Genomic DNA, 14,646 nt, shown 5'->3' with positions numbered 1-14,646 from the left:
TCAGAGTCTTGAGAGAAAACAAAATAGAAGCCGGCTTCTAGTTGAGGAATTACGGTATTCCAAATTTCGTTTGGCTGTTGGAAGTAATATATAATACGTACATTATTGAAAATAGAAGCCGGCTTCTAGTCGAGGACTTACGTATTCCAAATTCCGTGTGGCTGTTGGAAGTAATATATAATACGTACGACATTATTGTGAACAAACATTAATACTGAGATTCTACAAAACAAAATAGAAGCCGGCTTCTAGTCGAGGACTTACGGTATTCCAAATTTCGTTTGGCTGTTGGAAGTAATATATAATACGTACGACATTATTGTGAACAAACATTAATACTGAGATTCTACAAAACAAAATAGAAGCCGGCTTCTAGTCGAGGACTTACGGTATTCCAAATTTCGTTTGGCTGCTGGAAGTAATATATAATACGTACGACATTATTGTGAACAAACATTAATAGATTCTAAAAAAAAAAGCATTGGTTATAGAGATATTCATATTCAAATCAAGAAAAAGTAAGTAAATAGAAATTGTAATAATGTAAAAAATATTTTATTTGGCGAAACCCTTTTAACATGACTACACACCCATGATAGTCCCATAAATAAAACATGTTTCCTTCTTCAGACGGACACACAAGTACACGGTTTCTGAAATAGTCTTTTCACTAGTTTGTTTTTATCTGGGATTTGTGGTTTTAGTATACTCTGGTAAATCAGAAATCATTGCATTGTTTTTCTGTGTTTGTTTCACATTTTGTGTATAATGTATTTCCGGCGGCTAACGCATGAGTCTGCTCCCAGCCCCAGGTCGGTATCTAGTGTACAGTGTCTTCAATTCCTTGTATTTCAGTATCTAGTGTTCAGTGTCTTAAGTTCCTAGTGTTTCAGTATCTAGTGTACAGTGTCGTCAACCCCTTGTATTTCAGTATCTAGTGTACAGTGTCTTCAGTGCCTTGCGTTTCAGTATCTAGTGTACTGTCTTAATTCCCTTGTGTTTCAGTATCTATTGTACAGTGTCTTCGGTCCATTGTGTTTCAGTATCTATTATACAGTGTCTTCAGTCCATTGTGTTTCAGTATCTAGTGTACAGTGTCTTCAGTCCCTTGTATTTCGGTATCTAGTGTACAGTGTCTTCAGTCCCTTGTATTTCAGTATCTAGTATACAGTGTCTTCAGTCCTTTGTGGTTTAGTATCTAGTGTACAGTGAATTCAGTTATTTGTTTTTCAGTATCTAGTATGCATTGTGTTCAGTCCTTTGTATTTCAGTACATAGTGTACAGTGTCTTCAATTCTTTCTTTTTTTCAGTACAGTGTTTTCAGTTCCTTGCGTTTCAGTATCTATTTTACAGTGTCTTCAGTTTTTTATGTTTCTGTATCTATTGTACAGTGTCTTCAGTTCTTTGTATTTCAGTATCTATTGTACAGTGTTTTCAGTTCCTTGCGTTTCAGTATCTAGTGTACATTGTCTTCTGGGCAGCTTCTGTCTCTTCTGTTTGCTTTGCAGACATTTCCTTTAGTGTAACCTTCACCTTGGCCCAGTCCCTCTGTTTAGAATTCCTTCTCCCCAAAACATCTATAATAAATAATAAAATATGACATGATATGTTTTTTTTTGCCTTTGTGCTTATTTTCGTCTTTAAAAACCAAAGAGATTAATGCAAGTCATGAAGAGATATGTCTGAGATGAACACATTTTACACAGTAGGAAAAAATGCTTTTTGTCAACATTAGAAGTTTGCTGGCGTGGCGGTCTATTTTTACATTAAAAATCATTTATGACGCGCATCCGTCTAAATATAGACTAGTTATCTGACTGTCTGTTACCGAGACGGACTAGACCATTACAGAGAAGGGGTGTAATCATACAAAATTTACCTGTGCACTACAGGACAATACTGCTGCACGTTGACACTCGGAGTTAATTTTTTGTGTAACAGAGACATTTTAATCTGTACATAATGTTTTATTTTGATTATTTCAGTTTACAATTAGTTTGTTCTTTCTTTCAGACTGACATGCAAACTGAAATAATTATAGTTCACCTAATAGCACACACTTCACTATCGTTTGCGTCACGGCAATCGGCACCTACGTTTTCAGCAATAACTTTAATTCTAAACATTTTTTGAAATAATTTAATTTAAATTAAAAGAAACAATAGTTATTTTTTTAAATTTCCAAAACTTGTTTCCTTTTTTGACTATATGTCGACTCAAACTAAAATAATGAAGAAAAAAAACCCGGATTTGTTTTTAACGAAATTTAAAGTATAATAGTATATCTTTACTCCTTTGCAATAAATAAAGAATTCATACAACGTATTAAAATTTGTCAACTTAGGATGGTTGAGTTTCATGAATTTCACACAAAATGTCAGATATCGCGTTTTCGTCAAAATCTTCAAAACACAACCACCTTAAATTGTAAGATATGTCTACAACATAGTAATTTTAATTGAAGTTTGTGGTTGCTATGGTTATGAAAATCGAAAATTGTCTAAAAAAAATAAAAAATCTTTCGCTATTTTTTTAATTTTTGAAATAATTTTATTTAAATTCATAGAATTTTTTTTTTTTTTTTTATTTCCAAAACGTCGATCCAAACTAAAATAATAAAGGAAAAAACCCCTACTCAGACTGCTAGCTGTTTGTGGTATAGGCCCACGAAATGCACAGAACACACAACTCATCCACACCTGGCATCAACAGCAATGGTACAGCCCACGCATGTCAGATGTTTACCGGACAAAAGACACACAAAAAACACCTTCGTGTCGTTTATAAGACAAAAATTATAAATAGTACACATTTAGCATAATCTACAATCAATCCCAAAGTCATAAGAGCCCATAAAATCGAGAAATTGATACAATTGTTTACAAACTTTGACGTTTTCACTAGTTCGCAACAGCAGACATATGGAGTGCGTATGCGCTGAGAGTAAGAACGTTCGTAAACTTAACTTTTTTCAATTAAAAAATGACGGATTATAATCTGCACCAATCAAAACTATATTTACACTGATAGCTCGGCAAGTATCTCAGGCATTAATTGGCTAGCGAACTGGGATGAAACCGCCTCCTGTGAAAATGCTTGACACGGGGAATCCCTTCGAGTCTCCGAATTTAGCAGGGAATCCTCAAGCTTTTCCATTAGGAATGAAATTTAAACGATTTAAAAGTATGAAAAATGACGGTGGAAAAATAAATCAGAAAAATATAACAAAACTATTTTTGGGTAGAAAAATGGTTAAAGTTCCACATTCTGAGCGAACTGGCTCGCGATCACCGTTTTATTAAAATAAAAATGGTGTTGACAATGAAAAAGCCAGCGTTAAAACGTTACTTAACCATTGAATTTAATTGGGTCAGGGCTCAGTGAGCAAACATCTTCTAATGTATGGTGTATATCTCACCACGTGAAGTTTGCAATCATATCACACTCGTCGCGCATTTATTTTAAGGGCAAACATATATATATAGTTTATTTTATTCCATAATCACTGTATTCATTGTCAAGAATTGATGACTAGATAAATCTCTATATTTTTGGTCAGTGGTAAAAAATATAGGTCACGTGACATAAGCCCGACTCGAGTAAGTATTTCAGATTAGATTTTCAATAAACATACTCTTTAAATCATTTCTTTTAGTACAGTAAATGGAAATCAATTTTAGATTTGCGATAACAATACAAAACTTGTATATTTGTTTATGAACTGGAGTTTAGAAACACTTTTTGAATGTGACAAAATGTAGCTAGTGTCTGACAAAGAATCACGTTATGTATCTTTCATGACGTCTGTCACGGTGATCCTATAATACCCGTAACTGAATGAAACACGATTATCCAAATATCTCTCCCAACTGTATATCTATTAGATCTCTCTGTAACGGGCAGTTCAACCCGCGTGGCTCGTCTAGGTATGATCAGAGATAAGATCTTATATAAAGTATATATTATTATAGCACGTTTAGTTCACTAGAAAACACAACAAAAACACAATACACTTTGGAATCTGTATTAACCTACGCTGACAAATGTACTGCCGCAGTAGTTAATAAACAACAACAAATAATAACAACCCAGAACTGATCACTTAATTAGTTAATCTATAGGTGTCTAGTTTACACAATATGCTAATCACTTCACCGTGACACAACACCCACACGTGTGATAATTGAGAAACGCTTCCAGGGGAACTTAATTAATAAAGGAATTACAACTCTATTCCTAACTGGTTAATTTTTAATTAACCCTTACTACTCATTCAGTAACGTGTGATAATTGAGAAACGCTGCCAGGGGAACTTAATTAATAAAGGAATTACAACTCTATTCCTAACTGGTTAATTTTTAATTAACCCTTAACTACTCATTCAGTAACCTTGTAACAGAGAATTAATACTGGTACCTATCACAATAAAGACAATAACCTACAGTTTACCTAGGTCCTCTAGGATGACTGGTTAAGCCTTATATATATTAGAACAGTGATCCTACAGTTTACTGCTTCAGATTACCGGCAGCACCGTCTAAATAATATTGGTATAATACAGTATTAAAATATTTAAAGTCACATCAATCACATCAAGGTTATACACAGAGCAGAAAAATATATTTACCACGTCCGGACTGAACTTATATATTTCGTTCAGTGGACGACGTCCGTTTCCCCTGCAGCCTTCCTATGTTTCTCCCCGATATCTCTAAAACCCTAGCTATTTATCAAAAATATCCGAATATCGCCTGGGGTTAAATCGCGGCACCTCACGTATCATGTGAATTTTCCACAGCGACCAAGACGGCATATCTTTCTTAGAAGCCTAGACTTACTGTCGCCTAGTTCGCCAAATATACCCCGATCGTACCGAACTAGCGGAGGTATTACGTAACTACTGGCCACATGGCCTCCGCACCTGGGCTGGGTGTGTATTAGGCACAGCTCGACCACGGTCGCGCGGAGGTATTACGTAACAAAGTGCTTAAGTGCATACTGGAACTGCACACGGCCCTCTAAAACAATTAATATCGCCACAGGCGAAAACAACATTAAGAGCATGTTCCGTCACAACGTCATACGGCAAAAGTCTTGCTAAGTTGACGATACTCGATTTGCGAACACAAAAATGGAATAAATAATGATTTTCCGACTATTCCTGTAGGATTGCAGGATAAAAAAATAACTGGTTACTGTCTTAAGATATCGGCTTTATCCTGCTTAGGTCGAATGGCGAATGCAGCTCGGCAGAGCCTCGCTGCATTCGCCATTCTAACCTTCGCTAGATAAAGCCGATATCTTACGCCAGTAACCAGTTATCCCCTATGTAGTATCAACTCATTACAATAGAATCCAATGAGTATACAGACATAACTAATAAAATTGTAATGAACCACTCTATTCCGAGTTATAAGAGACCAGAAAAAAACACACACAGATCCATGATTCGGTAAATGCATGTTTTATATCGTTAAGAAACAGTTGCCCCCCCCCCCCCCCTCACCCCGAAAAAATCCGGAAAGCATTATAGAAACTTAAAGAAAATTCTTTTCTTAACTGTTTAAGGAGTTTTAGACTATTAACTACTCAGTTGCCCCCCCCCCCCCCTCCCAAACAAAAAATCATAGCTACGGCCCTGGTTAAGAAACACCCTTGCCGATCCGTGATTCCATAAATGTATGTTTTATATCCTTAAGAAACGCCCTCGCAGATTCGTGATTCGATAAAAGTGTTTTATATCGTTAAGAAACACCCTTGCCGATCCGTGATTCCATAAATGTATGTTTTATATCCTTAAGAAACACCCTCGCAGATTCTTGATTCGATAAAAGTGTTTTATATCGTTAAGAAACACCCTTGCCGATCCGTGATTCCATAAATGTATGTTTTATATCCTTAAGAAACACCCTCGCCGATCTGTGATTCAATAGATGTATGTTTTATATCGTTAAGAAACACCCTCGCAGATCCGTGTTTCGATAAATGTATGTTTTATATCAGTAAGAAACACCATAGCAGATCCGTGTTTCGATAAATGTATGTTTTATATCAGTAAGAAACACCATAGCATATCCATAATTCAATAACTGTATGTTTTATATCGTTACGAAACACCACGTAGATCCGTGATTCGACAAATGTATGTTTTATATTGTTACGAAACACCCACATAGATCCATAGATCCGTGTACACCCTCTGGCACTATATGCGAACACAAAAACTGCATTAATTAGGCTAATGCCATAATGTGAATTCTATTCGAAATCCTAATATAATTACCTGTGATATTAAATGTTATGAACAGATCTTTACACTGCATTTTAATTTAACTTTTGAATTTTTATTCTTATGTTCATTATCAACTTATTCTTATATTTACTGCAAAAATGTATGTTTTCCTCTGAAGACCATGAACCAGAATTATCAAATATTTGACATGAACATGCTCTAGTGGTGTCGTTAAACAAAACAAACTTTATTTACCAGGATGCGAACCGTACTGTTCCTGATCGGCCATTTCGTGCAGGTCGTCCACTGTCATCATGTTACCTGCATAACCTAGATCAATTAGAAATATCTATATTATAGTCTTCCACAGTCATCATGTTACCTGCATAACCTAGATCAATTAGAAATATCTACATTATAGTCTTCCACAGTCATCATGTTACCTGCATAATCTAGATCAATTAGAAATATCTACATTATAGTCTTCCACAGTCATCATGTTACCTGCATAACCTAGATCAATTAGAAATATCTACATTATAGTCTTCCACAGTCATCATGTTACCTGCATAACCTAGATCAATTAGAAATATCTACATTATAGTCTTCCACTGTCATCATGTTACCTGCATAACCTAGATCAATTAGAAATATCTATATTATAGTCTTCCACTGTCATCATGTTACCTGCATAACCTAGATCAATTAGAAATATCCATATCATAGTCTTCCACAGGAAATGTTAACATCAATTACAAAACTCCACAATTGATTGTCACAGGAAATGTTAACATCAATTACAAAACTCCACAATTGATTGTCACAGGAAATGTTAACATCAATTACAAAACTCCACAATTGATTGTCACAGGAAATGTTAACACCAATTACAAAACTCCACAATTGATTGTCACAGGAAATGCTAACATCAATTACAAAACTCCACAATTGATTGTCACAGGAAATTTTAATATCAATTACAGGAAATGCTAATATCAATTACAAAACTCCACAATTGATTGTCACAGGAAATGCTAATACCAATTACAAAACTCCACAATTGATTGTCATAGGAAATGCTAACATCAATTACAAAACTCCACAATTGATTGTCACAGGAAATGCTAACATCAATTACAAAACTCCACAATTGATTGTCACAGGTAAAAATATTAACATCAATTACAAAACTCCACAATTGATTGTCATAGGAAATGCTAACATCAATTTCAAAACTCCACAATTGATTGTCACAGGAAATACTAACATCAATTACAAAACTCCACAATTGATTGTCACAGGTAAAAATGTTAACATCAATTACAAAACTCCACAATTGATTGTCATAGGAAATGCTAACATCAATTACAAAACTCCACAATTGATGTCACAGGTAAAAATGTTAACATCAATTACAAAACTCCACAATTGATTGTCATAGGAAATGCTAACATCAATTACAAAACTCCACAATTGATTGTCACAGGTAATACTAACATCAATTACAAAACTCCACAATTGATTGTCACAGGTAAAAATGTTAACATCAATTACAAAACTCCACAATTGATTGTCACAGGTAAAAATGTTAACATCAATTACAAAACTCCACAATTGATTGTCACAGGAAATACTAACATCAATTACAAAACTCCACAATTGATTGTCACAGGTAAAAATGTTAACATCAATTACAAAACACCACAATTGATTGTCACAGGAAATGTTAACATCAATTACAAACCTCCACAATCGATTGTCACAGGAAATGTTAACATGAATTACAAACCTCCACAATTGATTGTCACAGGTAAAAATGCTAACATCAATTACAAAACTCCACAATTGATTGTCACAGGTAATACTAACATCAATTACAAAACTCCACAATTGATTGTCACAGGTAAAAATGTGAACTGTAGTTTGAATTATGGAAGTGATGTAAATATGCTGGCGTTTGGGTTTGTTTCTATGTGTACGTAAAGAAAACAAACAAATATTGAATACGTATGAAATGTAAAAATAGTGTTTTGTCGTCTTTCCTGACCAGTGTCCAAGTAATTAAAATCCTTCTTATGTTCAAAGAATTCCAACCGATTGTGTGGTGATGTTTCAGTGATCGATTGCAATCGATAATATATCAGTTTGTTTCTACCAATGTAATGATCGATGACAAAATCATAATGGATTTTGTAAGAAAAGGATAAGTGATATTGCTCCTGCAGTTTAAATGATGGAATTGATGTAAATATGTTGAGGTTTGTGTTCGCGTCCATCTGTATGTTATGACACACTGGGCTGTCTGATACAAGAGAATACACACGGACACTACCACTGTGCTGTCTGATACAATATGATACACACGAATACTACCACCGGGTTGTCTGATACAATATAGTACACAAGAATACTACCACCGGGTTGTCTGATACAATATAATACACAAGGACACTACCACTGGGCTGTCTGATACAATATAATACACAAGGATACTACCACCGGGCTGTCTGATACAATATAATACACAAGGACACTACCACCGGGCTGTCTGATACAATATAATACACAAGGACACTACCACCGGGCTGTCTGATACAATATAATACACAAGGACACTACCACGGGGCTGTCTGATACAATATAATACACAAGGACACTACCACGGGGCTGTCTGATACAATATAATACACAAGGACACCACCACGGGGCTGTCTGATACAATATAATACACAAGGAGACCACCACCGGGCTGTCTGATACAATATCATACACAAGGACACTACCACCGGGCTGTCTGATACAATATAATACACAAGGACACTACCACGGGGCTGTCTGATACAATATAATACACAAGGACACTACCACGGGGCTGTCTGATACAATATAATACACAAGGACACCACCACGGGGCTGTCTGATACAATATAATACACAAGGAGACCACCACCGGGCTGTCTGATACAATATCATACACAAGGACACCACCACCGGGCTGTCTGATACAATATCATACACAAGGACACCACCACCGGGCTGTCTGATACAATATCATACACAAGGACACCACCACGGGGCTGTCTGATACAATATAATACACAAGGACACCACCACTGGGCTGTCTGATACAATATCATACACAAGGACACCACCACTGGGCTGTCTGATACAATATCATACACAAGGACACCACCACCGGGCTGTCTGATACAATATAATACACAAGGACACCACCACCGGGCTGTCTGATACAATATAATACACAAGGACATCACCACGGGGCTATCTGATACAATATAATACACAAGGACACTACCACTGGGTTGTCTGATACAATATAATACACAAGGACACTACCACGGGGCTATCGGATACAATATGATACACAAGAATACTACCACCGGGCTGTCTGATACAATATAATACACACAGACACTACCACTGGGCTGGCTGATACAATATAATACACAAGGTCACTACCACTGGGCTGTCTGATACAATATAATACACAATAATATGACCACCAGGCTGTCTGATACAATATAATACACAGGGACTCTACCACTGGGCTGCCTAATACAATATAATACACAGGAACACTACCACCGGGTTGTCTGATGCAATATGATACACAGGAACATGTCTGATACAATATGATACACAAGAACACTACCACTGGGCTGTCTGACACAATATAATGCACAGGGACAGCACCACTGGGCTGTCTGATACAATATGATACACAAGAACATGTCTGATACAATATGATACACAAGAACACTACCACTGGGCTGTCTATTCCAGCTGTAGTCCATGTGAGTTGACACGCTGTCTCCTTGTCGTCTCAGCATCTCTCTGAGTTTCCTCGGGGAGTCCTTGGCGTTCAGGTGGTCTCTGTGGTCGGTCTTTGACCAGCTGTTACGGTGATGCTGAAATCAGAGGTAAGGAAAAGTTAAAGTTTGTTTTGTTTAAGGACAACATTAGAGGCGGGAGATAGCTCTGTGGTAAAACACTGGCCAGAAGAGTGGTCGGCTTAGGACGGATCCTAGTATGTTGACACTTTGGGCTATTTCTCTTTCCAGCCAGTGCACCACGACTGGTGTATCAACGGCCGTGATATGCGCTATCCTGTCTCTTGTGTGGTGCATGTGGAATATTGCTTGCTACTAATGGAAATATGTACAGGGTTTCCTATATGTCAAAATTACCAAATACCAAACTCAATCTACTCTAGTGGTGTCGTAAATGTCTTAACTACACCGCCAGATTTTATTGATGTATTAATCATGTGCTATTGGATGTCAAACATTAACTCATGTTTTTACTTGTAATCTTGAAGAAAAACAAAATTTGTCCATTACAAGCATGAGATCTTTTATGTGCATTTTGTTCAGTTGTTTTCCACAAACGTTTACTTTAGTAATAGATTGCAAATTGGAGTCGCCATTGTTGTGACATATATCGAGAGAGAGAGAGAGAGAGAGAGAGAGAGAGAGAGAGAGAGAGAGAGAGAGAGAGAGAGAGACAGACAGAGAGAGACAGACAGACAGAGACAGACAGAGAGATAAATATATATACATACACATACACACACAAAATCAACTATACAATATTTATTATAGTATAATACATAGTATAATATATATAGTATAGTATATACGTGTAATCAGTGTTTGATAAAACTTACACGTTTCTTAACAACCATCTTGTTACTTTCTTCTTCTGTTTCTTCCTCCGTTTTCAGGTGTACCCCAGCAATCATCATCTCAACTTCCTGTAACACTGAAACAAATAATCACAAAACATGATTTAAAATGTCATCTAGATAACAACCATATATTAATACAGCATTTGTCACGCAAACGCCCTGTAACATTGGACACAGTAATCACAAAACATGATTTAAAATGTCATCTAGATAACAACCATATATTAATACAGCATTTGTCACGTAAACGCCCTGTAACATTGGACACAGTAATCACAAAACATGATTTAAAATGTCATCTAGATAACAACCATATATTAATACAGCATTTGTCACGTAAACGCCCTGTAACATTGGACACAATAATCACAAAACATGATTAAAAATGTCATCTGGATAACGACCATACATTAATACAGCATTTAGCACGTAAACGTCATGTAACATTGAACAAAATAATCACAAAACATGATTTAAAATTACATTTAGATAACAAACATATTAACACATCAGGCATCACCTCAACGTCCTGTAACATAACAATAGCCGATGTGTATTTTTATGTTGGGGTGTCGTTAATCAATCATTCTTATTCTCAGGTGAACAAAATAATGACAAAACACGACTTAAAATAGCATTTAGATAACAAACACATTAACACAGAAATCAACACCTCAACTTCCGGTACCATCTGAACAAAATAATAACAAAACACGTTTTAAAATAACATCTAGATAACAAACACATTAACACAGAAATCAACACCTCAACTTCCGGTATCACTGAACAAAATAATGACAAAACACTTTTTAAAATAACATCTAGATAACAAACATATTAACACAGCAATCAACGCATCAACTTCCTATAACATTGAACAAAATAATGACAAGCATGATTTAAAATGACAGTTAGGTAACAAATTGACAACCATAATTGACAGAACCACTGTTTGCTGTATATGGTATATATAGAGAACAATTGCGCACAGGTTATTCAACTTACGAGGTTCTCACCTGTTTTCAATATATTATAACAATATGGGCGACTGCAACTAAATTCAAGAATACAGACATTCAAGAAGTAAATACATAAAAAAACCAATAAATAAATAATGTCAATGAAATTGAAAGCGAAAATATCCAAATCTTAACGATAAAACCATAATACATGACCAGTGCCGTATTTCTGCACAACACAGAGTCGAATGGGCATTTGGCAAAATAGTGTTTGATTCCATGAATTTCTGTCTAGTGCCTCGTCTATAGGAGGACTGACACTCCAAATGGAATTCGTTTACATCTATCTTGGTCCGTCACAATGTGGACTGCCACTCCAAATGGACTTCTTTTACATCTCTCTTGCTCCGCCACAAAGTGGACTGCCACTCCAAATGGACTTCTTTTACATCTCTCTTGCTCCGCCACAAAGTGGACTGCCACTCCAAATGGACTTCTTTTACATCTCTCTTGCTCCGCCACAATGTGGACTGCCACTCCAAATGGACTTCTTTTACATCTCTCTTGCTCCGCCACAAAGTGGACTGCCACTCCCAGACTAGTTTACCAAATCAAAACAAGCACCGGACAGAGCTCATTAGAATAAGCATAGCCGTGGTGACATGCACTCATGAATCAGTGTCAAAATAGTGATGATATCAGGTGATCAAAAAAGGTGAACATATCCTGTCTTAACGGTGGCACCCGTCATGAGTACAAAGACACTGATATTCTTAACAAGAAGACATTTTTAGGATTTAATTTCAGTCGTTAAAATGGGGCGGGACGTAGCCCAGTGGTAAAGTGCTCGCTTGATGCGCGGTCGGTCTGGGATCGATCCTCGTCGGTGGGCCCATTGGGCTATTTCTCATTCTAACCAGTGCACCACGACTGGTATATCAAAGGCCGTGGTATGTGTTATTCTGTTTGTGGGATGGTGCATATAAAAATTACTTGCTACTAATAGAGACATGTAGCGGGTTTCCTCTCTATGAATGTGTCAAAATTACCACATGTGTGACATTCAATAGCCGATGATTAATAAATCAATGTGCTCTAGTGTGCTCTTTAACTTCAGTCGTTAAAAATATATTTATTAGTAGAAAATATGCTACAGTGTTGGAGAACTCGGGACAGTACTTTGTCTTCTTTTATTCACAAACGAATGAACGAATGAACGATTGATTGAATGAATGAATGGAGGAATGAATGGATGTTTAATGACACCCAAACACAAAAATACACATCGACGTTCTGGTGTCGAAGACAGGTATGTATAAGAATCTATTTTTAGGTATATACTCATAAATATATGTTTACTCTCCACCATTGCTTTCCAGAGCAATTAGCGCCAGTATATTGACGAGAGGTAGGTATGTGAATATCTTTATACTCACCAACATTGCTTTCTAGAGCAAATAGCACCAGTATATTGACAAGACAGACCCAGCACGGGGTGTCAAAGAAAGGTAGGTATGTGAATATCTTTATACTCACCATCATTGCTTTCCAGAGCAATTAGCGCCAGTATATTGACGAGAGAGACCCAGCACGGGGTGTCAAAGAAAGGTAGGTATGTGAATATCTTTATACTCACCATCATTGCTTTCCAGAGCAGTTAGCGCCAGTATATTGACGAGACAGACCGTCAAAGAAAGGTAGGTATGTGAATATCTTTATACTCACCATCATTGCTTTCCAGAACAGTTAGCGCCAGTATATTGACGAGACAGACCCAGCACGGGGTGTCAAAGAAAGGTAGGTATGTGAATATCTTTATACTCACCATCATTGCTTTCTAGAGCAATTAGCACCAGTATATTGACAAGACAGACCCAGCACGGGGTGTCAAAGAAAGGTAGGTATGTGAATATCTTTATACTCACCATCATTGCTTTCCAGAGCAGTTAGCGCCAGTATATTGACGAGAGAGACCGTCAAAGAAAGGTAGGTATGTGAATATCTTTATACTCACCATCATTGCTTTCCAGAACAGTTAGCGCCAGTATATTGACGAGACAGACCCAGCACGGGGTGTCAAAGAAAGGTAGGTATGTGAATATCTTTATACTCACCATCATTGCTTTCCAGAACAGTTAGCGCCAGTATATTGACGAGACAGACCCAGCACGGGGTGTCAAAGAAAGGTAGGTATGTGAATATCTTTATACTCACCGTCATTGCTTTCCAGAGCAGTTAGCGCCAGTATATTGACGAGATAGACCCAGCACGGGGTGTCAAAGAAAGGTAGGTATGTAAATATCTTTATACTCACCATCATTTCTTTCCAGAGCAGTTAGCGCCAGTATATTGACGAGACAGACCCAGCACGGGGTGTCAAAGAAAGGTAGGTATGTGAATATCTTTATACTCACCATCATTGCTTTCCAGAGCAGTTAGCATCAGTATATTGACGAGACAGACCCAGCACGGGGTGTCAAAGAAAGGTAGGTATGTGAATATCTTTATACTCACCAACACTGCTTTGCAGAGCAGTTAGCATCAGTATATTGACGAGACAGACCCAGCACGGGGTGTCAAAGAAAGGCAGGTATGTGAATATCTTTATACTCACCATCATTGCTTTCCAGAGCAGTTAGCGACAGTATATTGACGAGAGAGACCGTCAAAGAAGGGTAGGTATGTGAATATCTTTATACTCACCATCATTGCTTTCCAGAATAGTTAGCGCCAGTATATTGACGAG

The 14,646-nt window shown here is 36.9% G+C and overlaps 1 protein-coding gene across 1 annotated transcript in view; it reads right to left on the bottom strand.

Moving 5' to 3' along the window:
• Positions 1-539: 539 nt before the first annotated feature.
• LOC121377852 overlaps positions 540-14,646 on the bottom strand; it is a 30,535-nt gene continuing 16,428 nt past the window's right edge. The window contains exons 9-12 of the mRNA XM_041505950.1: positions 10,921-11,015; positions 10,018-10,162; positions 6,489-6,563; positions 540-1,578 (exon numbers count right to left, since the gene is read on the bottom strand). Coding sequence (XP_041361884.1) covers positions 1,451-1,578; positions 6,489-6,563; positions 10,018-10,162; positions 10,921-11,015 — 443 coding nt within the window. The 3' untranslated portion in view covers positions 540-1,450. The remainder of the gene's footprint in view (positions 1,579-6,488; positions 6,564-10,017; positions 10,163-10,920; positions 11,016-14,646) is intronic.

Source organism: Gigantopelta aegis, chromosome 7 (assembly GCF_016097555.1).
Source record: "Gigantopelta aegis isolate Gae_Host chromosome 7, Gae_host_genome, whole genome shotgun sequence".
NCBI classification, from domain to species: domain Eukaryota; kingdom Metazoa; phylum Mollusca; class Gastropoda; order Neomphalida; family Peltospiridae; genus Gigantopelta; species Gigantopelta aegis.
This window is presented reverse-complemented; position numbering and strand designations above follow the sequence as displayed.